Source organism: Salmo salar, chromosome ssa09 (genome assembly GCF_905237065.1).
Source record: "Salmo salar chromosome ssa09, Ssal_v3.1, whole genome shotgun sequence".
Lineage (NCBI taxonomy): Eukaryota > Metazoa > Chordata > Actinopteri > Salmoniformes > Salmonidae > Salmo > Salmo salar.
The window spans coordinates 31,278,953-31,306,147 of NC_059450.1; the positions used below are offsets into that span (position 1 = coordinate 31,278,953).

The window sequence follows — 27,195 nt, forward strand, 5'->3', positions numbered from 1 at the left end:
GAAGGAGAGTGATGGAGTGCTGCATCAGATGACTTGGCTTCCATAATCACCCGACCTCAACCCAGTTGAGATGGTTTAGGATGAGATGGACCGCAGAGTGAAGGAAAAGCAGCCAACAAGTGCTCAGCATATGTGGGAACTCCTTCAAGACTGTTGGAAAAGGATTCCAGGTGAAGCTGGTTGTGAGAATGCCAAGAGTGTATTAAGCTGTCATCAAGGCAAAAGGTGGGTACTTTGTAGAATCTCAAATATAAAACATATTTTGATTTGTTGAACACTTTTTTTGGTTACTACATGATTCCATGTGTTATTTCATGGTTTTGATGTCTTCACTATTATTCTACAATATAGAAAATATTAAAATAAATAATAATAATTATACAAATTTAAAAAAAAACTTGAATGAGTAGGTGTTTCCAAACTTTTGACTGGTACTGTATGTTGAATAAATTGTGAATTGTTTTATTTCAGAATCTAGACATACTACATATTTGAGAGCACACTATAAGGAGCATAATGACACCAAGATGATGTCTGTATCATGTACGGTTCACAGATCATAAGGTCTTACAGGAGGCATGTACATAACAAATATTTGTCATAGAAATGTTAAAAGCATTTAAAACATCCTTCCCATCCTTTTTTTTAACCTTTATTTAACTAGGCAAGTGAGTTAAGAACAAATTCTTATTTTCAATGACAGCCTAGGAACAGGCTGTGGACTTAGTCCCCTTCCCCTCACCCTCTTTTTTTAAATGGCTGAAAAGTCAAACTGAACGACAGATGTTTACCTTGTCAGCTCGGGGATTCGAGCTTCCGGTTACTAGTTCAAAGCTCTAACAACTACGCTGCCTGACGCCCTCAATGAAGTTTCTATGTGAATATTGACAGAATAATCTGAGATACCAAAACTATTTTTGGCCTATCTTGGAGTGGAATCGCCTTTTTTAAAGAAAAAATAATAATTCTCAGCGCACTCAAGCATGCTCACATCACACGGTGCTCACACACCAACAATCTTCATTGGACTGCCACGTCCTGTGATTGAGTGTAGTCACTGATTAACAAACACAATACTCGGGTGTGTGTGTGTGTGTGTGTCTGTAACAATGAGAGGTGCCTCTAAGTGGTCCATTCAGTCATCCATCAGTAAACGATACTGTCAAGTGTTGCCTGTCACATCAAGAGTTCCTGGAATACATGACAATACAATTCAACAGCGGAACATTGCATCCATTGCCAGAAGGATAGAATGAGTACTACACTGAACATTATAGGACCTCTGGCAGTCTCTATGGGGGTACCACAAGGTTCAATTATCGGGCCGACTCTTTTCTCTGTATATATCAATGATGTCGCTCTTGCTGCGGGCGATTCCCTGATCCACCTCTACGCAGACGACACCATTCTGTATACTTCTGGCCCTTCCTTGGACACTGTGCTAACAAACCTCCAAACGAGCTTCAATGCCATAAAACACTCCTTCCGTGGCCTCCAACTGCTCTTAAACGCTAGTAAAACCAAACACATGCTTTTCAACCGTTCGCTGCACGCACCCTCCCGCCCGACTAGCATCACCACCCTGGACGGTTCTGACTTAGAATATGTGGACAATTACAAATACCTAGGTGTCTGGTTACTCTCCTTCCAGACTCATATTAAACATCTCCAATCCAAAATCAAATCTAGAATCGGCTTTCTATTTCGCAACAAAGCCTCCTTCACTCACGCCGCCAAACTTACCCTAGTGAAACTGACTATCCTACCGATCCTCAAGTTCGGCGATGTCATCTAGAAAATAGCTTCCATTACTCTGCTCAGCAAACTGGATGCAGTCTATCACAGTGCCATCCGTTTTGTTACCAAAGCCCCTTATACCACCCACCACTGCGACCTGTATGCTCTAGTGTGCTGGCCCTCGCTATATATTCGTCGCTAGACCCACTGGCTCCAGGTCATCTATAAGTCTATGCTAGGTAAAGCTCTGCCTTATCTCAACTCACTGGTCACGATAACAACACCCACCCGTAGCACACGTTCCAGCAGGTATATCTCACTGATCATCCCCAAAGCCAACACCTCATTTGGCCGCCTTTCCTTCCAGTTCTCTGCTGCCAGTGACTGGAACGAATTGCAAAAATCGCTGAAGTTGGAGACTTTTATTTCCCTCACCAACTTTAAACATCAGCTACCTGAGCTGCTAACCGATCGCTGCAGCTGTACATAGTCCATCTGTAAATTCCCCACCCAATCTACCTACCTCATTATTTTATTTACTTTTCTGCTCTTTTGCACACCAGTATTTCTACTTGCACATCATCATATGCTCATTTATCACTCCAGTGTTAATCTGCTAAATTGTAGTTATTCGCTCCTATGGCCTATTTATTGCCTACCTCCTCATGCCTTTTGCACACACTGTATATAGACTTTATTTTCTTCTACTGTGTCATTGACTTGTTTATTGTGTTATTGGCTTGTTTATTGTTTACTCCATGTGTAACTCTGTGTTGTTGTCTGTGTCACACTGCTTTGCTTTATCTTGGCCAGGTCGCAGTTGTAAATGAGAACTTGTTCTCAACTAGCCTACCTGGTTAAATAAAGGTGAAATGAAATGTAAAAAATTAAAAATAGACTAGTGGGCTTATGGGCAGAGTTGCCATCATTCAGCAACAAATTCTCCTCATCAGTCAAATGGGGTTTGAAAAGATCACTGAAAGCAGGTTTGGATGCATTTTAACAGAGCTGTAGAGTAGCTTTAACTGACATAGCTTCAAACAGACGTTGTGCTTTGACGATATCAGTACTGCTGTTCTAAGTACCTGCTGTCAGTCTTTTAACGAGTCTGTCAATGTCAGTTAAACAGCAGGAAAGCGAGAGTCAGTCAGGGTCTAATGCAAGGTCAGGGAAATGGTCAAAAACAATGCTACAGTGCATTTCAGTCACGTCAAACCATGACATAACTGCTGATATTAGAAAACAAGTGTAGGATCAGAATGCTGCATCACCCCTCATACCATATGAAGGACCATGCCACTGTACTGTACCTACAACGTTTCATCTATGGGAATAGATATAGGTGCCGACTATAGCACTAAGTTTAAATCACATTACACATGAATGGGGATCCTAAGAATAAATATGTAGGCTTTAATTAACAGAACATATCTTACACATTTCAATTGCACACAATAATGGACAGCTATGCCAATATTTCAATGGAAAAATCAGTGCCACTTCACAATACTTCTATACAACATTCATTCAATTATGCAATTATGACATTGCATGATCATTAAAATCATGAAAAATGCTGATATTCAAACTATTCTCTTATTTGCTTTTTATTCAAGCCTTATGTTACATAACATCATTTTCTCCGCTCAGGATATATACAATGAAATGCTATACAAATCAATAACAACACATGGAAAGCCTTATTGGCAGAGACAACGATGTGACTGACCAACACGGAGAAACTTCACACCATGACAAAACATCAAAGCTATTTAATTTAAATAGGTTTTATTACCTGGTGGGCGTCCCATGTAATTCTGCAAGATCGCACCTTAATTTTGCTGCATTGTCCTTCAACTGTAAATTCCTGTACAGCCTCAACATGTTTCCACTCCATTTTTTCTATCAAATAGTTCCTCTGCAAATCCAGAAAACGTAGCGCCGGTTACGGCGCCACTGAATGACAATGCACTGATTCCTATCGGAACTTTCGCACTTGTCTGATGCGTTGATTTGCGAGTCTCTTCCTCTGGCTCGAGGAGCGCGGTTGGTCAGTCCCCTGCTGTCCCGGTTACAAGCGTTGGCACGCTGATCTACAAATAAGTAAATAGAGGGGGCGAGAATCAACAGGATAGTTGTCACATCTATTTAGGCCTGGCGGATAACGGATCGTATTTGTCTTTCTCTGTATGTCCCAAATGTTTCTACAACAAATACCCCTATCTCAATATAAAGATTGGGGTATTTGTACGTAGGTTAAGAACATCTAAAACATGTAGCCTATCAAAAGCGCCCATTCTTCGTCGCTGACGTGACTTTGTGACAGCATACATTTTTCACCCCTGTGAGGGTTTTGTTCCAATTTTGACGTGCCAGCAGTTCTTTGCACTACTCCCTCTCTCTGCTGCTGGAGCCAGACTGCAGGACGAGTACACCCCCTCCCTCTTCCAAGCTCCTGCTGCCATAAAGTCCCTGCGCCACAGCTGTCTGGCAGACAGATTCCGGGACCCTCAAGATGCGCACAGGGATTTAGGGGAAACCTTGTATCATTCACAAGCGTTCATGCATCATATTCTAAAATTGCTGTGATCTCAGGAATAGGCTCACTGATTACACTTCTAGCATGTAAATGTACTTCTCAATAGAGCCTCAGAGTCAAGACTTTATCATAGTCCAAAAAGCAATTTCTCCAACTGTCAGGAGGTGGACGTTGGGCGAGGGACCAAAATTGGAATAAACTATTCAAATACTCAGCGACATCGAGTTATGATTAACCAATCGACGCTCACTATAGTCTCCAGACCCTACTGGCTTGCCTGCTGATACCTAGGTTGCTTAAAGGCGAAGCAAGCGTAACTTTCAAATGTACACGTTTAAAGGATCTTGGCAGTATAGCAGTCAATGGAACCATTGACCAGACTGGCGCACATTGAGCAAATCTGATCGAACAAAGTGGATATTTGTCAAATCCATCATGATGTATGTATTGTAACAGGCCAACAATGTGGTTACCCAAGCAGGAACAATATATATTGAAATACAGTTGAAGTCGGAAGTTTACATACACTTAGGTTGAAGTCATTAAAACTCGTTTTTCAACCACTCCACAAATTTCTTGTTAAACTATAGATTTGGCAAGTCGGTTTGGACATCTACTTTGTGCATGACACAAGTCATTTTTCCAACAATTGTTTACATACAGATTATTTCACTTAATCACAATTCCAGTGGGTCCAGTGGGTCAGAAATGTACATACACTAAGTTGACTGTGCCTTTAAACAGCTGATGTCATGGCTTTAGAAGCATCTAATAGGCTAATTGACATAATTTGAGTCAATAGTAGTATTTGGTAGCATTGCCTTTACATTGTTTAACTTGGATCAAACGTTTTGGGTAGCCTTCCACAAGCTTCCCACAATAAGTTGGGTGAATTTTGGCCCATTCCTCCTGACGGAGCTGGTGTAACTGAGTCAGGTTTGTAGGCCTCCTTGCACGCACACACTTTTTCAGTTCCTCCAACAAAATGTTCTATAGGCTTGAACTTTGGAGGTATGCTTGGGGGTCATTGTCCATTTGGAAGACCCATTTGCAACCAAGCTTTAACTTCCTGACTGATGTTGCTTCAATATATCTACATAATTTACCTTTCTCATGATGCCATCTATTTTGTGAAGTGCACAAGTCCCTCCTGCAGCAAAGCACCTCCACAACATGATGCTGCCACCCCCGTGCTTCACGGTTGGGATGGTGTTCTTCGGCTTGCAAGCCTCCCCCTTTTTCCTCCAAACATAACAATGGTCATTATGGCCAATCAGTTCTATTTTTATTTCATCAGACCAGAGGACATTTCTCCAAAAAGTACGATCTTTGTCCCCATGTACAGTTGCAAACCGTAGTCTGGCTTTTTTTATGGCGGTTTTAGAGTAGTGGCTTCTTCCTTGCTGAGCGGCCTTTCAGGTTACATCTACATAGGACTTGTTTTACTGTGGATATAGATACTTTTGTACTTGTTTCCTCCAGCATCTTCACAAGGTTCTTTGCTGTTATCACAAACCCAGCTATAATTTCTATAATTACACACAGCATCCAGTCAGCCATAAGGGTCCCTCCATCTAGCCACCCCTGCCTGAGCCCTGCTCTGTTGTAGCCACAGCTCACTCCATTACAACACAGCACATCCAGTAGCAGGTGCATTTGGAGGCAGCAGGAGTAATGACCATAAAGCTCAACTCAGCGTTCAGAGCCAGAGAGCCATTAAAGTCCAGGCGGCCCATTATGACATATTTTCAAACCTCAGTTGATTGACTCTTATCGAGGCATGGACACATGTTACAATGTAACACAAACTATTTTGTCTCCTCTGCTGTGAACACTGCAGCAAGCTTTTGAATACATCCACTAGCAGGTGCATGTGGGGGCTTAAATCAAATCAGAGTTTACTGTATGTGAAAAAGCAGGGAGTGTCCACTGTCCAGTATGACCACCTGTTATTTTATCACTTCTGGCCTTATGAACAAGATCCACTGGAATTCTGACCATGCCGACAATGATCAGACTCATCCCCAGAACAGCCCAAGATCCCACCCAGCACAGCTGTGAACATACACAGAGCCAGACGGTCCAATGGCTGCCATGACCAAACTAAGCTCTCCACACTTTATGTCTAAGGAAGGTAGGACTGGACATACAGACTCTGTATTCCAGAGAGATGGAGAGAAGGAGATAGAGAGGGGGTAGAAAGAAGAGAAGGGAGAGACACTGAAAGAGAAACAATGAGAAGAGCAAAAGGTGCTGGCGTAGGCACTGCCTGTTTCTCCACTAGCCTGTTTCTCCACTAGCCTGTATCTCCACTAGCCTGTTTCTCCACTAGCCTGTATCTCCACTAGCCTGTTTCTCCACTAGCCTGTATCTCCACTAGCCTGTATCTCCACTAGCCTGTTTCTCCACTAGCCTGTATCTCCACTAGCCTGTATCTCCACTAGCCTGTATCTCCACTAGCCTGTATCTCCACTAGCCTGTATCTCCACTAGCTGAACTTCACACGGGACTTATGACAGTGATAAACATTTATTCTAACCACTTTCTGAAGTTTTAGCAAGATCTGCAGGCTGACTGTCTGAGGCCGGTAACACATAAAGTAGGCCTATATATAAATTACAAGACACACACTTTCCTGGCAGTGTACTTCTCCACCCTGTGAGACACAGATGATGCAGAGAAATATGAAAGTGCTAAGAATCAACACGGTACAGTAGAGTATACAGTAATAGAGCAGTGCCACTAACACATAGCCCTCAACCACAAGCTCATGGGTGTCCCTCCCTCCCTCCCTCCCACCCACACACACCCACGTATACACACACATATCCACATCACACACACACATGTATACACACCCACAGAAATCAAAGTCATATCTCGGATACACAACTTACCCCTAGAATGAATTCACTCCTTCCTTTGACAATAAACAGAAGGGGAAATCAAAGCCAATTCCACAAGAGGACTGACTGTTGAGAGTGACGGGTGAAATCAGTGACAGACCAGGAGAGTCTGGCTGCATGGCCACAGCCCACGAATAATGAGACCAAAGAATACATCCCAAATGGCTCCCTATTACCTTCCTACATAGTGGACCACATAGAGAATAGGGTGCCATTTGGGACACAACCCAAGAATCCTCTTAAAACAGTTATGTCATAAGACTATTGTAATCCATGAGGACTGACTGACTGAGATAACTAAAGGTAGATGCACTGTTGCTAAAAGTGCTAGAGTTACTATGCTAAACGATATACTAAGTTATCTGCTTCTTTTAAAACATTCATGGCTGAATCTGAACTCGGACATATGTGTGTGTAACTACCTTTAGATTACACAGTGAGTGATGCATGAGTATGTCAGGTTAGGACTCAATCTGAAGATGAGAGTTTAAGAACACCAGAAGATAGCAGGTACTGGGACATAAAACCAGGTCAAAAGGTCATTCGATAAATCAGAAAAACCCAACCAGGAAGAAACTGCAGTACAGGCATAAAACTACATCAAACGTGGAGAAACAAATCACATGTTTCCAAGCAGCAGTAATCGTGTAGTTGTTATATAGTAAATTGTAATGGAACAGATCATAAACTGTGAAACTAAATTGAATTGCTTTTGAGCACTGCCTGGGGACAGTATCTAGCAGAAATGATTGACATTTGACACAAAAATAATACCAAAGAAAGCAGTGGGGATTCCAGCATGGGTCAGAGATGCCAGACCGTAGTAAGTTTATCTCCTGCTTACATATGGACAAATTCTAAGGGAACTGTAATCATGCCTGTCACTAAGCCTTTTCCTAATCCTCTACACACACACACACACACACACACACACACACACACACACACACACACACACACACACACACACACACACACACACACACACACACACACACACACACACACACACACACGAGCACACTCTAACACGACACACACACTCACTCGAGCACTCTAACACACCAAGTCGTTGCCGCCACTACAAAAGATATGATTTAAAAAAATTCAAAAAATTGCCGTCAGGGATTGGGAGACAAGTCAGGATCGAGGGAAAGATGAACGGTGCAATGTACTGAGAGATCCTTGATGAAAACCTGCTCCAGAGTGCTCAGGACCTCAGACTGGGGCGAAGGTTCACCTTCCAACAAGACAACGACCCTAAGCACCAGCCAAGACAATGCAGGAGTGACTTTCGGGACAAGTCTCTGAATGTCCTTGAGTGGCCCAGCCAGAGCCCGGACTTGCACCCGATCGAACATCTCTGGAGAGACCTGAAAATAGCTGTGCACAATCGCTCCCCATCCAACCTGACAGAGCTTGAGAGGATCTGCAGACTAGAATGGAATAAACTCCCCAAATACAGGTGTGCCAAGCTTGTAGCGTCATACCCAAGAAGACTCGAGGCTGTAATCGCTACCAAAGGTGCTTCAACAAAGTACTGAGTAAAGGGTCTGATTACTTAGGCAAATTTGATATTTCAGTTTATATTTTATAATACATTTTTATAAATACCTGTTTTTGCTTTGTCATTATGGGTTATTGTGAATAGATTGATGAGGGGAAAAAACTATAGAATCAATTTTAGAATAAGGCTGTAACATAACAAAATGTGGAAAAAGTCAAGGGGTCTGAATACTTTCTGTATATACTAAACAAAAATATAAACACAAGATGTAAAGTGTTGGTCCCATGTTTCATGAGCTGAAATAAAAAGATCCCAGAAATGTTCCATACGCACAAAAACCTTTTTTTCTTAAATGTTGTGCACAAATTTGTTTACATCCCTGTTAGTGAGCATTTCTCCTTTGCCAAGATAATCTATCCACCTGACAGGTGTGGCCTATCAAGAAGCTGATTAAACATCAAGATCATTACACAGGTGCAACTTGTGCTGGAGACAATAAGGCCACTCTAAAATGTGCAGTTACTGTACGTCACACAACACAATACCACAGATGTCTCAAGTTGAAGGAGCCTGTAATTACCATGCTGACTGCAGGAATGTCCACCAGAGCTGTTGCCAGAGAATTGAATGTTCATTTCTCTACAATAAGCCACCTCCAATGTCATTTTAGAGAATTTGGCAATATATCCAACTGGCCTCACAATCGCAGAACGCGTGTAACACTCACAAACACACAGAGTTTTAGTGGCCCACTATGAAATCTCTAGGAGTGAGTGACCGAGGAAGTCCTTGGCATTACAGTAAAAAGTCTCTGGTGCCTATTTGGCCCTATGGATAGGAATTATTAGGACTTGAAATGCCAAATCATGACGTCATACAGCCTTCCTTCCCATTCACACACAGGCATACACATGCAGGCAGCGATTATGCCAGGAAGTGTGTTTGGCTAGGTGATTTACTGCAGTGTGTGTGTTTTTTTGTTTGTTTGTGTTGTGAGGACTTACCCTTTCCTCACAAGGCTGGTCTGAGCTCCCTCCACTGCAGCTGTTGGACTGTTCCAGAGAGAGCTGGCTCCCTGCATTGGAAACAAGGACAAGCACATCAGACACTGTGCAGACAACTAGTCACTAACACAGCATGGATACATAGCAGTAACAGTAAAATTAACATTATACACAGTGTACAAAAAATTAGGAACACCTTCCTAATATTGAGTTGCACCCCTTTTGGCCTCAGAAGAGCCTAAATTCGTCGGTGCATGGACTCTATAAGGTTTCGAAACCGTTCCACAGGGATTCTGGCCCATGTTGACTCCAATGCTTCCCCCAGTTGTCAAGTTGGCTGGATATCCTTTGGGTGGTGGCCCACTCTTGATACAAGCTGTTGAGCGTGAAAAACCCAGCATCGTTGCTGTTCTTGACACAAACCTGTGAGCCTGGCACCTACTACCATAACCCATACACTGGCAGTTAAGCGTGATAGATGGCGTCATGAGGAAGGAAAATAATGTGGATATATTGAAGCAACATCTCAAAACATCAGTCAGGAAGTTAAAGCTTGGTCGCAAATGGGTCTTCCAAATGAACAATGACCCCAAGCATACTTCCAAAGTTGTGGCAAAATGGCTTAAAGACCACAAAGTCGTGGTATTGGAGTGGCCATCACAAAGCCCTGACCTCAATCCTATAGAAAATGATGTGGGCAGAACTGAAAAAGCATGTGCGAGCAAGTAGGCCTACAAACCTGACTCCGTTACACCAGCTCTGTCAGGAGGAATGGGACAAAATTCACCCAACTTATTGTGGGAAGCTTGTGGAAGGCTACCCGAAACGTTTGACCCAAGTTAAACAATGTAAAGGCAATGCTACCAAACACTAATTGAGTGTATGTAAACTTCTGACCCATTGAGAATGTGATGAAAGAAATAAAAGCTGAAATAAATCATTCTGTCTATTATTATTATGACATTTCACATTCTTAAATAAAGTGGTGATCCTAACTGACCTAAAACAGGGAATTGTTATTACATTTTAGGAATTGTGGAAAAACTGAGTTTAAATGTTTAAGGTGTATGTAAACTTCTGACTTCAACTGTATAACGAGGAATAAAGTGATTGTGCAACAGAATATATATATATATATATATATATATATATATATATATATATATATAGTTATTTTTAAATATTAATGAATTTTATATTTGGCGTACCCCCGACGGCATTGCGCGTACCCCAGTTTGGGAATACCTGGTCTACAGTATAGATAGCTAACGTGATAAGAAATAGTGAGAACAGCGGTAAAGCTCCTCTCTTTACTACAGGCTAATTCATTCACAGAGGCCAGTTCCAACCTCCCAGGCCTTTTTTACACCCCCAGTCAGGCCCCAGTCAGATCCCAGTCTCCCTGCCCTCCACCCCTGATTGGGCCACAGTCAGGCGGGAGGACCACACAACATGTTATCGCGTGACTCCAAGTTTACTTCTATACGATGGTTATTATATCAATATTTGCGCATAAAAGCGTTTCCACCGACATTTCTCGCATAATGCATTTTACAGACACAAAAAAAAACACCTTGTCTAGCGTATTTTGTCGACATTTAGAAAGTTTACCGACAAATGTTCGGTTTCCATCAGGCCTGTCATGACATTTTTTATACAACATTACTTGCTTAAAAAAATTGGATGGAAACCTTGAAAGAGACAGTAACGGAGTTTGCAAGAGCACAACCAGATCTGGGACCAGGCAAGGTCTACCAAGGCCAAGTCACCCACCCTGGTTGCTGCTCTCTGAGGAGGAGTCTTCGTGTCTCAGGTAGAACCTGACCTCCATCCTCCTGGGACCCTACTCCTGCAGGTGCTCATACATCAGGTGGTCAAAGGGGATTACTCTCTCTGTGGAGGACAAGGAGTACAGAGTTATAACATAGTTCTATTATATACAATACTAATAAGGGGATCACTCTCTCTGTGGAGGACAAGGAGAACAGAATTAGAATATAGTTATATTATATACAATACTAACAATTGTCTCACTCTCTCTGGGCGGGAGAAGAAAACAGAAGTTGTTGTTAGATACATAGACTTGGGTGATTATCTATTGGTGATTGTAAAGTGACATGGTGGGTTGAGTGCCCCTCAGCCCTGATCATCATTAGAGATGAACTAAGTACGTTCTATTAATAGAATGGATAAACGACATAAGCCCCCATGGCTAAACTCTGGTACTGAAGCACTGTATTGTGTCGTGAAGAAGAGAAAAGAACCCATGACAGTCAGGCCAACCTTGCCAATAGCTAGTTACTATATTTTCCCCTCACCTGTGAAGTCATTGAAATAGAATTACTAGAACACTGTCTGAGATGTACAGGCCAGGGTTTTCCTGGATCAAAAATGTGTTTAGGTGGGGGGGATCTTTTAATATTAATACTACACATTTCTCCATGGAGTTGTGAGAAATTGTTCCAGTTTGAAAGCAAATTTCCTGCAATTTTATGCATTTGCCATGGCTGTGTTTTATTTTGCTCAAACATAATAACAAAATCAATACTGCTAAATTCATCGTTTTGGGATTTTTCAATTCCCCCTGACTATTTAGCTTTTATTTTGGTGATGGTTAGTTCTCAAATATTATTAAAAAAATATATACAGTACCAGTCAAAAGCTTGGACACACCTACTCATTCAAGGGTTATTCTTTAATTTTACTATTTTCTACATTGTAGAATAATAGTGATGACATCAAAACTATGAAATAACACATATGGAATCATGTACTAAGCAAAAAAGTGTTAAACAAATCAAAATATATTTTATATTTCAGATTCTTCAAAGTTCACCTACTCTGCATCTCAAAGACACGGCGGTTGGAACCAAAAATCTCAAATTTGGACTCAGACCAAAGGACAGATTTACACCGGTCAAATGTCCATTGCTCGTGTTTCTTGGCCCAAGCAAGTCTCTTCTTATTGGTGTCCTTTAGGAGTGGTTTCTTTGCAGCAATTCAACCATGAAAGCCTGATTCACGCAGTCTCCTCTGAACAGTTGATGTTGAGATGAGTCTGTTACTTGAAATATGTGAGGTGCAATCTGAGGTGCAGTTAATTGCCGATTTCTAACGCTGGTAACTTTAATGAACTTCCATTCCTGTGATGGTCCTCATGAGAGACAGTTTCATCATAGTGCTTGTTAAAGTGCAGTCTTTGCAACCGCACTTTAAGAAACGTACAAAGTTCTTGAAATTTTCCGGATTGACTGACCTTCATGTCTTAAAGTAATTATGGACTGTCATTTCTCTTTGCTTATTTGAGCTGTTCTTGCGATAATATGGACTTGGTCTTTTACCAGATAAGGCTATGGAAAACATTTGTCAAGGGAAGGAGTTGGTGATTACCCAAGTAAGAGATCTCAATGATGTCTGGCTGTCAATGATGTCTATTTGCCTGTATATATCAAGACATTGAGTTAAATAGATTAATCTAAAACTTGGAGGAGATCACTAAAATGTTCGGAAGAAAGTCATGAAGCAGAGGCAAATCATAAAATAGTGCTTTCCTAAATATCTGTAAAGCTAAGATTTTTCACTTGTCAGCTTAACACCAGTCAGTCAGTGAACCATTAAACCAGTGACTTAAACCCAAAGGTTAGGGGTTGAAGGTGAGGTTTAAAGTCAGAGATTAAAGCCGAAAGTGTCACTTACCGTTTCCCTTCCAGACACCAGACAGGTGACAGCCACCTTCTCCGGCCTCCTTACAGAACTCCACCACGTCTTTACAGGTGGTCTCTGGGGTGATGGGCACCTCTGTCAGCATCTGCTGGCTGTCGCTCAGGTACACCGTCAAGATCATCTACAGAAGGGAGACATAGAGATATAGCTTGTCAAACATACTATACATCTCTGACAAGGTATAGCCTAGTCACATACTGTATTTGCCCTAGCAAACTCTTCTATTGTAGTAATACCAGACTACTGGTAATATCGGATGAGCAACTATACAACATACATATGGCAGAAATGTTAATGCATGTAACCCAGAGAGGAAAGCTCTTGTATTGGAGGAAATGTCCCCTTAACTCTGGCTGTCCTCTAGCCCAAATACATTTCTATCAGATGCTTTGCCTCAAAGTCAGAGGCAGTCAAGAGGGAGAGAGACTATTGATGCCATAGGTGAGCGATAGACATTAGAGGAGAGATATTACGAGCACAGACTGCCAAGACTATTCTCGCTATACACCAAGTCACTTGGCTCTGTCATATCCTCACATGGTCTCTCCTATCATTGCTACGCAGACGACACACAATTAATCTTCTCCTTTCCCCCTTCTGATAACCAGGTGGCGAATCGCATCTCTGCATGTCTGGCAGACATATCAGTGTGGATGACGGATCACCACCTCAAGCTGAACCTTGGCAAGACGGAGCTGCTCTTCCTCCCGGGAAGGACTGCCCTTTCCATGATCTCGCCATCACGGTGGACAACTCCATTGTGTCCTCCTCCCAGAGTGCTAAGAGCCTTGGCGTGACTCTGGACAACACCCTGTCGTTCTCCGCTAACATCAAGGCGGTGACCCGATCCTGTAGGTTCATGCTCTACAACATTCGCAGAGGAAGACCCTGCCTTACACAGGAAGCGGCGCAGGTCCTAATCCAGGCACTTGTCATCTCCCCTCTGGATTACTGCAACTCCCTGTTGGCGGGGCTCCCTGCCTGTGCCATTAAACCCCTACAACTCATCCAGAACGCCGCAGCCCGTCTGGTGTTCAACCTTCCCAAGTTCTCTCACATCACCCCGCTCCTCCGCACACTCCACTGGCTTCCAGTTGAAGCTCGCATCTGCTACAAGACCATGGTGCTTGCCTACGGAGCTGTGAGGGGAACGGCACCTCCGTACCTTCAGGCTCTGATCAGTCCCTACACCCAAACAAGGGCACTGTGTTCATCCACCTCTGGCCTGCTGGCCCCCCTACCTCTGCGGAAGCACAGTTCCCGCTCAGCCCAGTAAAAACTGTTCGCTGCTCTGGCACCCCAATGGTGGAACAAGCTCCCTCACGACGCCAGGACAGCGGAGTCAATCACCACCTTCCGTAGACACCTGAAACCCCACCTCTTTAAAGAATACCTGGGATAGGATATAGTAATCCTTCTAACCCCCCCCCCACTAAAAAAAAGATATAGATGTACTATTGGAAAGTGGTTGTTCCACTGGATATCATACGGTGAATGCACCAATTTGTAAGTCGCTCTGGATAAGAGCGTCTGCTAAATGACTTAAATGTAAAGACAACATGCTTAGAGTAAGACAGTGATTTGGTAAAAACATATAGCCTCCTATCTTCCATTTGACATCACATTTGAAATTCTCCTTTGAACTTCACATGTTGGTGCTCATGGGTCCTTTCACATGTTGGTGGTCATGGGTCCTTTCACATGTTGGTGGTCATGGGGCTTTTTACATGTTGGTGCTCATGGGTCCTTTCACATGTTGGTGGTCATGGGTCCTTTCACATGTTGGTGCTCATGGGTCCTTTCACATGTTGGTGGTCATGGGTCCTTTCACATGTTGGTGGTCATGGGGCTTTTTACATGTTGGTGCTCATGGGTCCTTTCACATGTTGGTGGTCATGGGTCCTTTCACATGTTGGTGCTCATGGGTCCTTTCACATGTTGGTGATCATGGGTCCTTTCACATGTTGGTGGTCATGGGTCCTTTCACATGTTGGTGCTCATGGGTCCTTTCACATGTTGGTGCTCATGGGTCCTTTCACATGTTGGTGATCATGGGTCCTTTCACATGTTGGTGCTCATGGGTCCTTTCACATGTTGGTGCTCATGGGTCCTTTCACATGTTGGTGCTCATGGGTCCTTTCACATGTTGGTGCTCATGGGTCCTTTTACATGTTGGTGCTCATGGGTCCTTTCACATGTTGGTGCTCATGGGTCCTTTCACATGTTGGTGGTCATGGGTCTTTTCACATGTTGGTGGTCATGGGTCCTTTCACATGTTGGTGGTCATGGGTCCTTTCACATGTTGGTGGTCATGGGTCCTTTCACATGTTGGTGGTCATGGGGCTTTTTACATGTTGGTGCTCATGAGGCTTTTACAAAAACATTTATAAATATGACTTGCAGTTAAACTAGGCGGTGATTTCATTTCCAGATTGACAATCTGTTGTAAACGGAAATGTGGGTTAATCTGCAAATTTGTGTGGCAGAATTAAAAAATGTGTCTCTCTCAATGTCACCACCCCCTCCTCCCTGTCCAACAGAATCGTCCACCAGGATAGACATAGACAGAGGTATTTATACCCCACAGCTGCCTGACACTGGTCCCTTGGCCTGTATAAACCACTGAGCCCTCTGCGGAAGGCTCAGCCCAGCCCCATAAACATGTCTAAACCACAGACACACCGACCGAGACAAGCCCTGAAACGGAGCTGCACGTCCCGTCCACAATGTAAGGTAATCTCTCCCTGCCACACGCAAGGATGGGGATAGACAGATTGAGAGGAGGAATTCTGTAAGGCTCAGTTTACAACCCTGAGCGAGCTATAATAATCTGATTATGGCGGTTGTAAACGTGTGCCCACAGGGTGACAAGTGAAAACATACACCAGGAGAGAGAGAGAGCAAAAACAAATCCAAAAAGGTAAGGTTATTGTCCCCTCACTGTGAGGGAAAAGGATAATTTATTTTTCTCTCCCTAGGGATTGGCCTGTAGCCTTGACTATATAGGGGCTGCTTAGAATCAAACAAAAACCAGCCGAGGGTGATAAAACCCAAACCAGTCCTGAATTCATCATCACTGCTAAATATTCTGTTTCCAAAAAGCAACAATTTGTAAGCATGCATCTCTGATCTCCTCTGTCCTGCGTCCCTTAACCTGCTCAGAGCTGCTGTTGTCTCTCAATGAAAGGTCAGCAACCAGACACAAAGAGCTAGAGTGGCTAAACTAGCCTCTGCCTAATAGTATTAAACACTCAGTCACACTGAACAGCCTACTCCATGTTAACATTCATAACAAAATCCCACACAGTCAGGTAACTTTTCAAATCTACAAAAAGACACCACACATGCCTACAGTACAACAAGATACAATACGCATTCATATGCACCAGAAACATTGTCCTCAACCACATACATACTGTGCCTTTCCGATCTCCTCACCTGAACTACACTCATTAACTAACAAAAAAACATCAACAGCCCACCAAACTCTTAAACTTGCGCAAATACATAACAACTTAAAAACATATAATCACACTCTCCAGCTTCCCAAAATGACTCCTAGCCAGCTCTGGATGCCATTTTCTATTTTTAGCAACAGCACATTTATTTTACATTTTTTTATTTCACCTTTATTTAACCAGGTAGGCCAGGTGAGAACAAGTTCTCATTTACAACTGCGACCTGGCCAAGATAAAGCAAAGCAGTGTGACACAAACAACACAGAGTTACACATGGGATAAACAAACATACAGTTAATAACACAATAGAAAAGTCTATATACAGTGTGTGCAAATGTAGTAAGATTAGGGAGGTAAGGCAATAAATAGGCCATAGAGGCAAAATAATTACAATTTAGCAATTAAACACTGGAGTGATAGATGTGCAGAAGATGAATGTGCAAGTAGAGATAGTGGGGTGCAAAGGAGCAAAAAATAAATAACAGTATGGGGATGAGGTAGTTGGGTGGGCTATTTACAGATGGGCTGTGTACAGGTGCAATGATCAGTAAGCTGCTCTGACAGCTGGTGCTTAAAGTTAGTGAGGGAGATATAAGACTCCAGCTTCAGTGATTTTTGCAATTTGTTCCAGTCATTGGTAACAGAGAACTGGAAGGAAAGGCGGTCCAAAGAGGAGTTGGCTTTGGGGATGACCAGTGAAATATACCTGCTGGAGCGCGTGCTACAGGTGGGTGCTGCTATGGTGACCAGTGAGCTGAGATAAGGCGGGGCTTTACCTAGCAAAGACTTATAGATGACCTGGAGCAAGTGGGTTTGGCGACGAATATTAAGCGAGGGCCAGCCAATGAGAGCATACAGGTCGCAGTGGTGGGTAGTATATAAGGGCAGTCAGAGTCAAAGCTGGACAGGACAAGACAGCGGCAGGACAGGACAGAGGCAGAACAGCGGCAAGACAGGACAGCGGCAGGACAGGACAGAGGCAGGACAGGACAGCGGCAGAACAGGATAGTGGCAGGACAGGACAGCGGCAAGACAGGACAGGACAGGGTCAGCGCCCACCTCCCTGTCAGGCTCCAGTCTGTCCAGTGCTACTGCTATAGCCCTGTCTGTCCGCCCGTCCGTTCACCTTAGCTGCCCTGCGTGGCACCTGTGCCTTCCTGTTCTCTTTCTCCTGTGGCTGCGGCCCGGGACATACCGTCTGGTGGATCCAGGCCTTGGTCACACTGACCAGGCTGTGCTGCACCATGCTGAAGAACCTCTTCATAGAGCTGGAGGGAGAGGATTTTCACAGGCAAACAGACGGACCTGCAGGGCTAAGAGACTCACTCACTGCTTGTGTGTGTGTGTGTGTGTGTGTGTGTGTGTGTGTGTGTGTGTGTGTGTGTGTGTGTGTGTGTGTGTGTGTGTGTGTGTGTGTGTGTGTGTGTGTGACACCAGGCAGTAGAAGGATAGGGGTTGGGGTGTCAGAGTGAACGTGAGGAGCGTAACCAGGGTGAGGGTGTGTGTGCTGGTAAATGCAGCCAGAGCCAGGCCCGGGGTAACATTTACATTACATTTAAGTCATTTAGCAGACGCTCTTATCCAGAGCGACTTACAAAATGGTGCATTCACCTTATGATATCCAGTGGAACAACCACTTTACAATAGTGCATCTAAATCTTTTAAGGGGGGGGTTAGAAGGATTACTTTATCCTATCCTAGGTATTCCTTAAAGAGGTGGGGTTTCAGGTGTCTCCGGAAGGTGGTGATTGACTCCGCTGTCCTGGCGTCGTGAGGGAGCTTGTTCCACCATTGGGGTGCCAGAGCAGCGAACAGTTTTGACTGGGCTGAGCGGGAACTGTGCTTCCTCAGAGGTAGGGGGGCCAGCAGGCCAGTGGTGGATGAACGCAGTGCCCTTGTTTGGGTGTAGGGCCTGATCAGAGCCTGAAGGTATGGAGGTGCCGTTCCCTTCACAGCTCCGTAGGCAATCACCATGGTCTTGTAGCGGATGCGAGCTTCAACTGGAAGCCATAACATAACGTAACATCATGAGGCCACCCATCTTCAGAATTAGATTCCCAAGGAACAGGCTGTGTGAGGCAGAGAGGAATAAGAGGCACCTGGTGACACTAAGCAGACCAGGATATCACTGTGACAGGGCACCTATAGGAGGAACAGGACACTCACTGACCACGGGCACATTAACATCCAGCTAAACAACACACAGACACACACACTTCTTGTTCAAACTACAGGTGTAGAATCTTAAATTTGATCACCCTGTTGTTGCAGTAAATTTCCAGGAAATGCAAACTTGTAGTGCATTCAAGGTATATAAAAGGCTTCTAAAGTTTGTAATTTTTACTATAAAATGTCAGACTGGATTTGTCCTACAAAAATGTCCATTAATTATAATCCACACAATAATTCACATTTCCTGTTGCTGCAGGATTATTTACTGCTGTGAGAAACAGATTACGTTAAGATCCCACATCTGTACCATTCCAAACAGAAACAACCTAGCAACAACACAACTAAAGCCTGCTGAGAGGAGAAACAACATTCAGACAGGCTGATAGGAAATTATTCCATAGTAGAAAACAAATGATGCCATCCCATCTTTTCGAATTCACTTGATATTCGGTTTGCGGAGTGACGAGATGGATCTGTGCTGGCTGATTCCAATGAAGCCCAAATCTAACGGTTGTGCCAGCAACACCCCGGGCCTTGTCAATAACACATCTGAGGACACAAACCAGGTGCTGTCGCAGTGGGCCTGGAGCTGGGCTGACTGATGAGCCACTGCCTGGAGAGCCTGTGATGCACAGTTTACCCTGTTACTCAGACCTCATATACCAGGCAGACAGAGAAAGACAGTCCTCTCTCTCTGTGTCTGTGTGTGTGTCTGTGTGTGTGTGTTATTTATAAACAAAGTGTATTTTAAGCTCCCTTTAAAAGGAATACCCCTGGGGCATCGAACAAACCACATGTACAGGAATACAAATCATTCAAGAGATTTTCAGATAAAGTATATCTTTATCAGTGGATGGATTTGCAACGTGTCTGTTGGGTGGAAGACATAATGTGCCACTTTTAACCAGAGCCCATACTTCCATGACAGACAACAGAGATAAGAAACCAGAATGCAGACAGTTTGATGTTTCAGAGTCAGACACACTCTGGACCTACCAACACCTGATGTAGTGTCCTGGCTAGCTGGCTCCCCTGTGCAGCACAGAACAGTCAATAAATTGTCCATAGCAACCACTGTGTAGGGGAACGGGCTTGCCTGGCACCACTAAAAGAGCTAAAATCCTGTTCTTCCAGAGATTGTTGAAGTTAAACACAGGACATAGCTGTAAACACTGCACTTCATCTGTAGTCTATTCAATGGAGCTGACAGCCTCCCATTCACACTGCTGACATACATGCCCAGTGGGTTTGCACATAGACAGGGAACTGGGGCGAGTGTTTACCATAAAGGCAAGAGGTTGAATGGGTGGATCTGAACCCAGTATGTTCTGGATCAGATTTATAGCTCTTAGATGTGATGGGACCCTGCCTAGGAGCAGCTCACAGAGACCAGCACAGAATGATCCATGTTCTTCCACTAATTTCATCCTCTAGTCTAGAGAGATCATGGTTGGGTTGAATTCCATTTCGATTCAGTAAGTTCAGGAAGTAAACTGAAATTCCAATTCAAAACAAAATGTTCCTCTGTTGTAATGGGAATTTCACTGTACTTCCCTGAACTGACTGAATTGAAATGTAATTGACCCTAACACGGAAAGGCACATCAATACAAATGGCACATGGCATGGCGGGATTCATAACAACAACAGCAGCTCGACCACACAGTGATGCATGGCTTCACTTACACTAATGAGAGCTGAGGAGGACTCTCACTATAACAACAACAGTAAGTCAGTAAATTAAACAGGCTAAGTCTTTGTAAGCCTACAACTGGCTACTGGTCAAGTCATGAGATGGGAGAGTACAAAATGGTTCACAATCAATATCAGTCAGTTAACTCCACTTGGTCTGAGCCGAGTGAATAGAGGGCTCTGAACTTGATCTTTGCCTCGTAAACACCAGCGTTGTACTACAGTAGAGTATATGCTAATAACTGTGATGTTTAAAACACTAACTCCCAATGATGATGAATGTCCAACACAGTCCATTAGCTGTGTCTTTCCTGACTATTCTACCCAAATTCTAAACTCCGGTGTCTGTTAAATAGCTATGAGAGCGGTAGTATCAACTCTGGGTGGAAATAAAGGTAATGGGGGGGTTACTGTGAAGCATCGAAAAGAGGCTTCTGCAGTACAGGGACGACAAGAGGGGTTTGAGGGAGAAATAGGACTGCCCTGCTAGACATGATAAAGAACATACAAATGGAATATTTGCGGTGTGTGAATAAAGCAGTTGTGAAACTTTCAACCCACTACAATGCCTCACTAATTATATTAGTCGAAAATAGGACAATGAGCAAAAGCCAATTAACAGGCATGAGGAGATCCATGTTGGAGCCGTGTGTGTGTGTGTGTGTGTGTGTACTTCCCTACACTGACAACAGTTACTGGTCGACTGACACTGACAGGGAGGTTACAGGTCTTGGTGAATGTGCGTCACTGGGTGGGTGACCACAAGTATTGCCTGTCACTATTGTGTGGGGATCTTCCCTAGGCTACCCTAAAAGTCTGCCTTATTCCGCTTCATATTCATCTCTCATTGATGGGAGTACTGTAGCTCACCCACCACTCAAAATCCATATGTAAATTCTATTCAAATTAACGGGTTTTATTTTATACAAGAGCTCATTTGTTCGAAGCTATCCACAGGCATCTGTTCATTCCACAATATCTATTTCCAAGACTTCTAAAACTATCCGATTGTTTTTATTTACTTACCGGCGTCATGATTTTAGTCAGTCAATTAATGTTTATCCCAGCCAATCTCTTGGAGAAACTCTCTGTCTCTGGTCCGAATAACTGGTCGGTATGGTCGAGTGCGTCCCTCTCCAGAATCGGATGTAATGGTCCTAAAGTAACGACACTTGGTCCCACAGCGATGCAGGCATAACTAGACGCTGAGGGCAAAGTGGGTCACGGCACGCAATAATCACTGAACATCACACAGCATAGTTGGGAGGCATGTTGTTTCGGTGAGTTTGCTGCTGAGCGACTGAAAGTTCATGCCACATTTCGCCGACTGCCTTTAGAGGTTTCGACCGCCCGCGCGCTCGAATAAATAGTATAATCCAAGGCCAGGACAAGTCCGCTAAAATGCTGTTGTAGCAAAGACAGCTGCTTTTATATGGTTATCCGTGAAATAATACTGAAAATGTTAACCCAAACGCTCTAAAGTAATTTATGCCTCATATCAAGAAAATGTGACATCAAATCCATTCCAACCCCAACAATGTTACTTGGACTTTCAAGCCAGGATAGTCACATTATGACGTTCGTTGCAAAATCTATGTAGTTATTATCAGCCCCTGGTCTCGTCCTGGTCTCGACAAGCTACATCAAACTAGAACAGCTTTAAATTCACAAGATAATGCAACCCACTTTCCTACCGCAGCTACAAACGCCATGACAGGGGGAGAAAACTCTCCGACTGTAGTTCTACTGTTATATTTTCTGATAATTATATTCCTAACTAGGACTATAATCAAAATACTGATGAATGTAATAGTCTACCAGAGCATTCTTCCTTCAACCCAGTTGCTTTCACACATCTATGCCAACTTTGTTCATATGAGCCGTTTCAAAAGGATGATGCAGTTTTATATGGAACGTCAGTGTCATCTTGTGTCCGTGCTGTGAAAATAGTTGTTGGAGTTGCAATCATGTCGCTAAACAGTTAGTTGCAGGGGACGGAAACGATTCATTGGATCTTTCAGGTCTGACAAAAAATAAATAAACATGAATTCATCAAATTAATTGTATTAACTTAATTTATTGAGGTTTTCTAATGTGTGTAGGCCTACATATTGTAGTGGTGGTGCTCATCATCCAAAACATGATCACGTTACACTCTTATTTACAGCACAAAAACTGAAATACAATTAAGGTATTTACTCTGAAATTACATGGTAAATGGTAATACAACGGTAATACCTATAGGCCTAAATTACATGTTGATTCATGAGTCATTCAAATACAGCAATCCCCATTTGGTACCAGGCAGTTACCCAAATATGTTGAGATAAGTTATAATTCATTTCTACCACAGAATTTCGTAGGAAATACCAGGTAAATACAGTATTTATGCAGATTTGTGCTCTTCCTTGATGATCTTATTTTTTTAAATATGTAATACTATCAAAGGCTGTTAAACAAAAACAGATTTCAGCCTTTGCACAACTCATACATGATCACACCACCAACAACAAGGAACAATTTTAAACATCTTGCTTTAATGAATCACTACAGTAGTTGAGGAAAACAGCAGTGCTAACAACTCAGATTAATCTCTAACTGGTCTTTTCACATTGTTTACTTTGATCAAATTAAATGTTACTATTTAGACTGGTAATCAATAACTTTTTTTTCTTTGAGTATATTTTTTTATTATTTGAATATAATCAATAACTTTTCTTATAGTAGTCAGTTTCTTTGTTGAGTAAATCTTGACAATACCGCTTATCTTCTTACTGAATGCAGCAATTTTGTCCATTAGCATCTTTGAAGCGGAGACGCATCTTGGGCTTGTAGTTTTCGAGGTACATTAGTTGTTTTGAGTTGAAGGCTCCACGTCTCTTTCTGAGAGAAGAAACACGGACAAAATGATGGCATTTTGATGATTTCTGATGGTTTTTATGATTTGGCATTTTGATGGCATTTTAAAATGTCACACTGACGTATTCAGGAATCACCTCATAACTTATATCATCTTCATTTTTAATCACAGTAGCGAGAAGATTTGATAATTTATGAAAATTATTCATTTATTAGTATTCATAAAAATGGTTGAAGTATCCAAATATTATCAATGTAGAGAACTTGTGGGCAGTAGGTAGTTTCCCAGTTAAATGCGTTGGGCCAGTAACCGAAAGGTTGCTGGTTCGAATCCCAGAGCCAACTAGATAAAAAACCTACCAATGTGCCCTTGAGCCAGGCACTCAACCCTAATTGCTCCAGGGTCGCCGTCAATAACAGCTGATCCCTGGCCGTGGCCCCACTCTCCGAGGGTGTCTCAGGGGGAATGGGGTATGCATAAAAACGTATTTCCAATTCACACATGCATAATACACACGTGAACATGTATGAAATAGAACAAATTATAAGCACCCACCAAATTATTATATAACTTACTGTCTTATAAAGTGAACAGCATCTTCATACTCCATCCCACACTCAATCAACGCCAACGCTACCAGGACTGGGGCTCTGGGGAGAAATTATATCAATCACATCAAGTGTACTGTAGAGATGGGAAAGTTGGTGTAATATAAAATACCCCTCCTTCACTAAATAACCACATTCACTAAACACTGCTTTGAGTTGGTGGCTAGCAGACATTCGAAGGAAGGAGAAGATACAATATGTAGACAACTCACCGACCCAACCCCGCCACACAATGCACTGCAATGCAACAACCGGGTTCCTCTCTGAATTTACACTTCAGGAGGTTGAGCCAGTCATCAACGACTTGTTCAGGGGGTGAAGAACCATCGTCAAAGGGCCAATCCTGTTTGGAGAGTACATATGGTTGGTATTAGGCTCTGTAAAAGGATTAGTTGATTAGGTAGGGTAATTGATAGGCCTAATGCTTTCATGCTTCCTCCATCATTAGGAAAAGGACAGGTCTAGATGTCATGCAGATACAACTACAATTGGAACAGAAATGCCTCAATCAACTCCAACCAAATTTGAAGGTGTAACCGGTTAAGATAGTGGCAGAACAGAGCGGTTGTCTCACCACAACAGTGATGCCTTCCTGCTCCACAGGGGTTTTGTCGTAAGTGGCATCACACACTCTGACCAGTGTCTGCACTCCAAAAGCCTTCAGATCCTATAATAGACATAATAGATTTTAGTTTAGTAAGTAATCATTCAACACACTTTGTTTTTCAGTTCATTCCAAATATGGTTTAACATATCTTGATTTAACTAGGCAAGTCAGTTAAGAACAAATTCTTATTTTCAATGACGGCCTAGGAACCGTATAAGAACTCTATAAACCAAATAACACAATGCTTCATGTAAATGCAAAGCATAAGGGATATGTATTAGTAGGAGTCAATGATACCATACCTCTATAAACTTCACCAGCTGGGAGTTGGTGGGATTGTGGGTGATCAGAAACTTCATACAGTCATGGGAGATCTCAACAGGGGCGGGGCGATTCATCTTGACAGACAGAGAAGGCAGTCTTCCAGGAGAGGGTGTACAGTACAGTAGTAGAGAAAAGTACTCCACAATGGTAGCTAGATTGGGTATAAAGGTGGTTATTGAAAGATATAGGCTATGGAGAATGGGGCGAAAGTAAATAAAAAGTGGAATATGAAAAGGAAACAAAAGAAAGAAAAGGGGTATCCCTTTAGATTTTAAATCCCAACTAGCCCATTCAGGAATTATTTAGTGGTTGTTTAGTGGCTGGATTAGCTCAATCCAAGCCATATACTTGGAGAAATATCAGCCTCTCTCTCTCCAGGAGTACTGGTCGACTTCTGGTGGGGTATTTCTTCATATGTTTGGCTGCAGGCTGCTCACAGGTGCTGGTGCTGTGCCTGGCAAAAGTCTCCACAGTGCGGCACCCTCACAAACGCCATAAATGTGCTGCCTGAAAACATATAGTTCACAGGAAGGTAGCAGTCACAGGGAGGAATGGTTTTATCAGCAACACAGCCCAATTACTAACATGTAATAGACTAGTTGCAAATTAGGATAGGGCACAGCACTGAACCAATTCAGGCTATATAAAAGACTCCATACGATGTCATGTCTGTCACGTTGTATTACACGTCTCATGTTATTTTGATTTGCGATAATGAAATAGGCCTAACATGTTGAATAACACTGAGAAAATCAATGGGTGTAACAAACCAACCGTTGTGTGCTGAGTAACGTTGCGTTCATCCAGCGTGCACAAGGCGGTGTGGCAACTCTGCACACCATTGATTCTTCTCTCTACAGTGGCACAGCCTAGGGCTCCTGCTGCTCACAAAGAGCTCCTGACCTGTAAAACAAAGCATTAGGCTAAATCATATAGCGTATACATTAAAGCCACGTTTAGGAACAATGCTGCGAAGCCTAAACGTACTGTAGTAACAATAGAAATACATTTTTTACATTACATTAAGGTTTCATTCAGCTCATAGACGGGGAACAATACCATTTATTTATAAACATTACAGCTCTCTCTCTTTGTCCCTCTATCACTGTCTGTCTCTCTGGCAAGAATTGTTCAATACAGTAAATGCAATGATTACATATTATACATGATGCAGTAATAGCTATACACGTAGCTATTCCAGAAGCACTCGCATTTAGCCATCATAGCGAGCTAGTTATTAGCTTGCCCGAGGTTAATCTAATAAATTAGCCATTTGCCACAGTATTTGTGAGTCAAGCTAGGTTAGCTAGCACGTTGGCAACGCAGCAGATCAAACTAACGTTAGCTAGCTAACAATGACGTGCCGGATGTGTAGGTAACTAGCTAGTTACTTACAAAAAGCTGATGATTGACGTCTTCAATGAAAATTCGATGAAAGACTGGTTGAAAAAAGCAACATATCCGTTTGTTGACAGCAGTGCTAAAAAGCGTTAGCTTGCTAGCGGCTTGGTATTATACCACGTGACGTACGTGACGTCAACGTGTGTGTTGGAATAAAATACAGTGAGCGTTTTCATTCAGGTTCTCAACACTAGAGGGAGTCACACAGTCATTTGGAGAAAGAATACAACATCTTTTGGGGGATTATTCCATGTTAATTCAATGATAGACCTTGATGGTGATAGAGGATATTGCATGTTTGAGCAAGTCTGACGGCAAAGACACTATACAAAGAAAGTCTGCCTTGACAAGAAATCTAGTAGATGCATTAATTGCCATAGCGATTTGCGATAATGAAATAGGCCTAAATAGGCCATCATTGTAAATAACAATTTGTTCTTAACTGACTTGCCTAGTTGAATAAAGGTTACATTTAAAACATTTTTAAAAAAATGCCATAGAGGTCATCATTCTGTGTTACGCAATCTTAACAGTGGAGGCTGGTGGGATGAGCTATAGGAGGACATGTTCATTGTAATGGCTGGAATTGAACAAATGGAACGGAGTCAAACATGTGGTTTCCATACGTTTGATGTGTTTGATACCATTCCATTTAATT

The 27,195-nt window shown here is 42.7% G+C and overlaps 2 protein-coding genes across 3 annotated transcripts in view; both read right to left on the reverse strand.

Moving 5' to 3' along the window:
- ppp1r13ba (protein phosphatase 1, regulatory subunit 13Ba) overlaps positions 1-22,588 on the reverse strand; it is a 42,492-nt gene extending 19,904 nt beyond the window's left edge. Inside the window, exons 1-4 of one of the 2 annotated variants that reach the window (XM_045723588.1) lie at positions 21,764-22,588; positions 13,390-13,537; positions 11,467-11,586; positions 9,694-9,764 (exon numbers count right to left, since the gene is read on the reverse strand). In XM_045723588.1, coding sequence (XP_045579544.1) covers positions 9,694-9,764; positions 11,467-11,524 — 129 coding nt within the window. In that variant the 5' untranslated portion in view covers positions 11,525-11,586; positions 13,390-13,537; positions 21,764-22,588. Of the gene's footprint in view, positions 1-3,532; positions 4,779-9,693; positions 9,765-11,466; positions 11,587-13,389; positions 13,538-21,763 lie in introns of those variants that run through there. The other variant, XM_014211147.2, reaches the window with a different exon arrangement.
- Positions 22,589-22,794: 206 nt separating this feature from the next.
- ptp4a2a (protein tyrosine phosphatase 4A2a) lies at positions 22,795-26,699 on the reverse strand. Its single transcript, XM_014211150.2, has 7 exons — positions 26,532-26,699; positions 25,911-26,039; positions 25,115-25,643; positions 24,780-24,872; positions 24,418-24,548; positions 24,173-24,247; positions 22,795-23,620 (listed from the first exon to the last, which is right to left on the reverse strand). The coding sequence occupies exons 3-7, from the start codon at positions 25,208-25,210 to the stop codon at positions 23,509-23,511; spliced, it is 507 nt and encodes a 168-aa protein (XP_014066625.1). The 5' UTR covers positions 25,211-25,643; positions 25,911-26,039; positions 26,532-26,699; the 3' UTR covers positions 22,795-23,508.
- Positions 26,700-27,195: the final 496 nt, after the last annotated feature.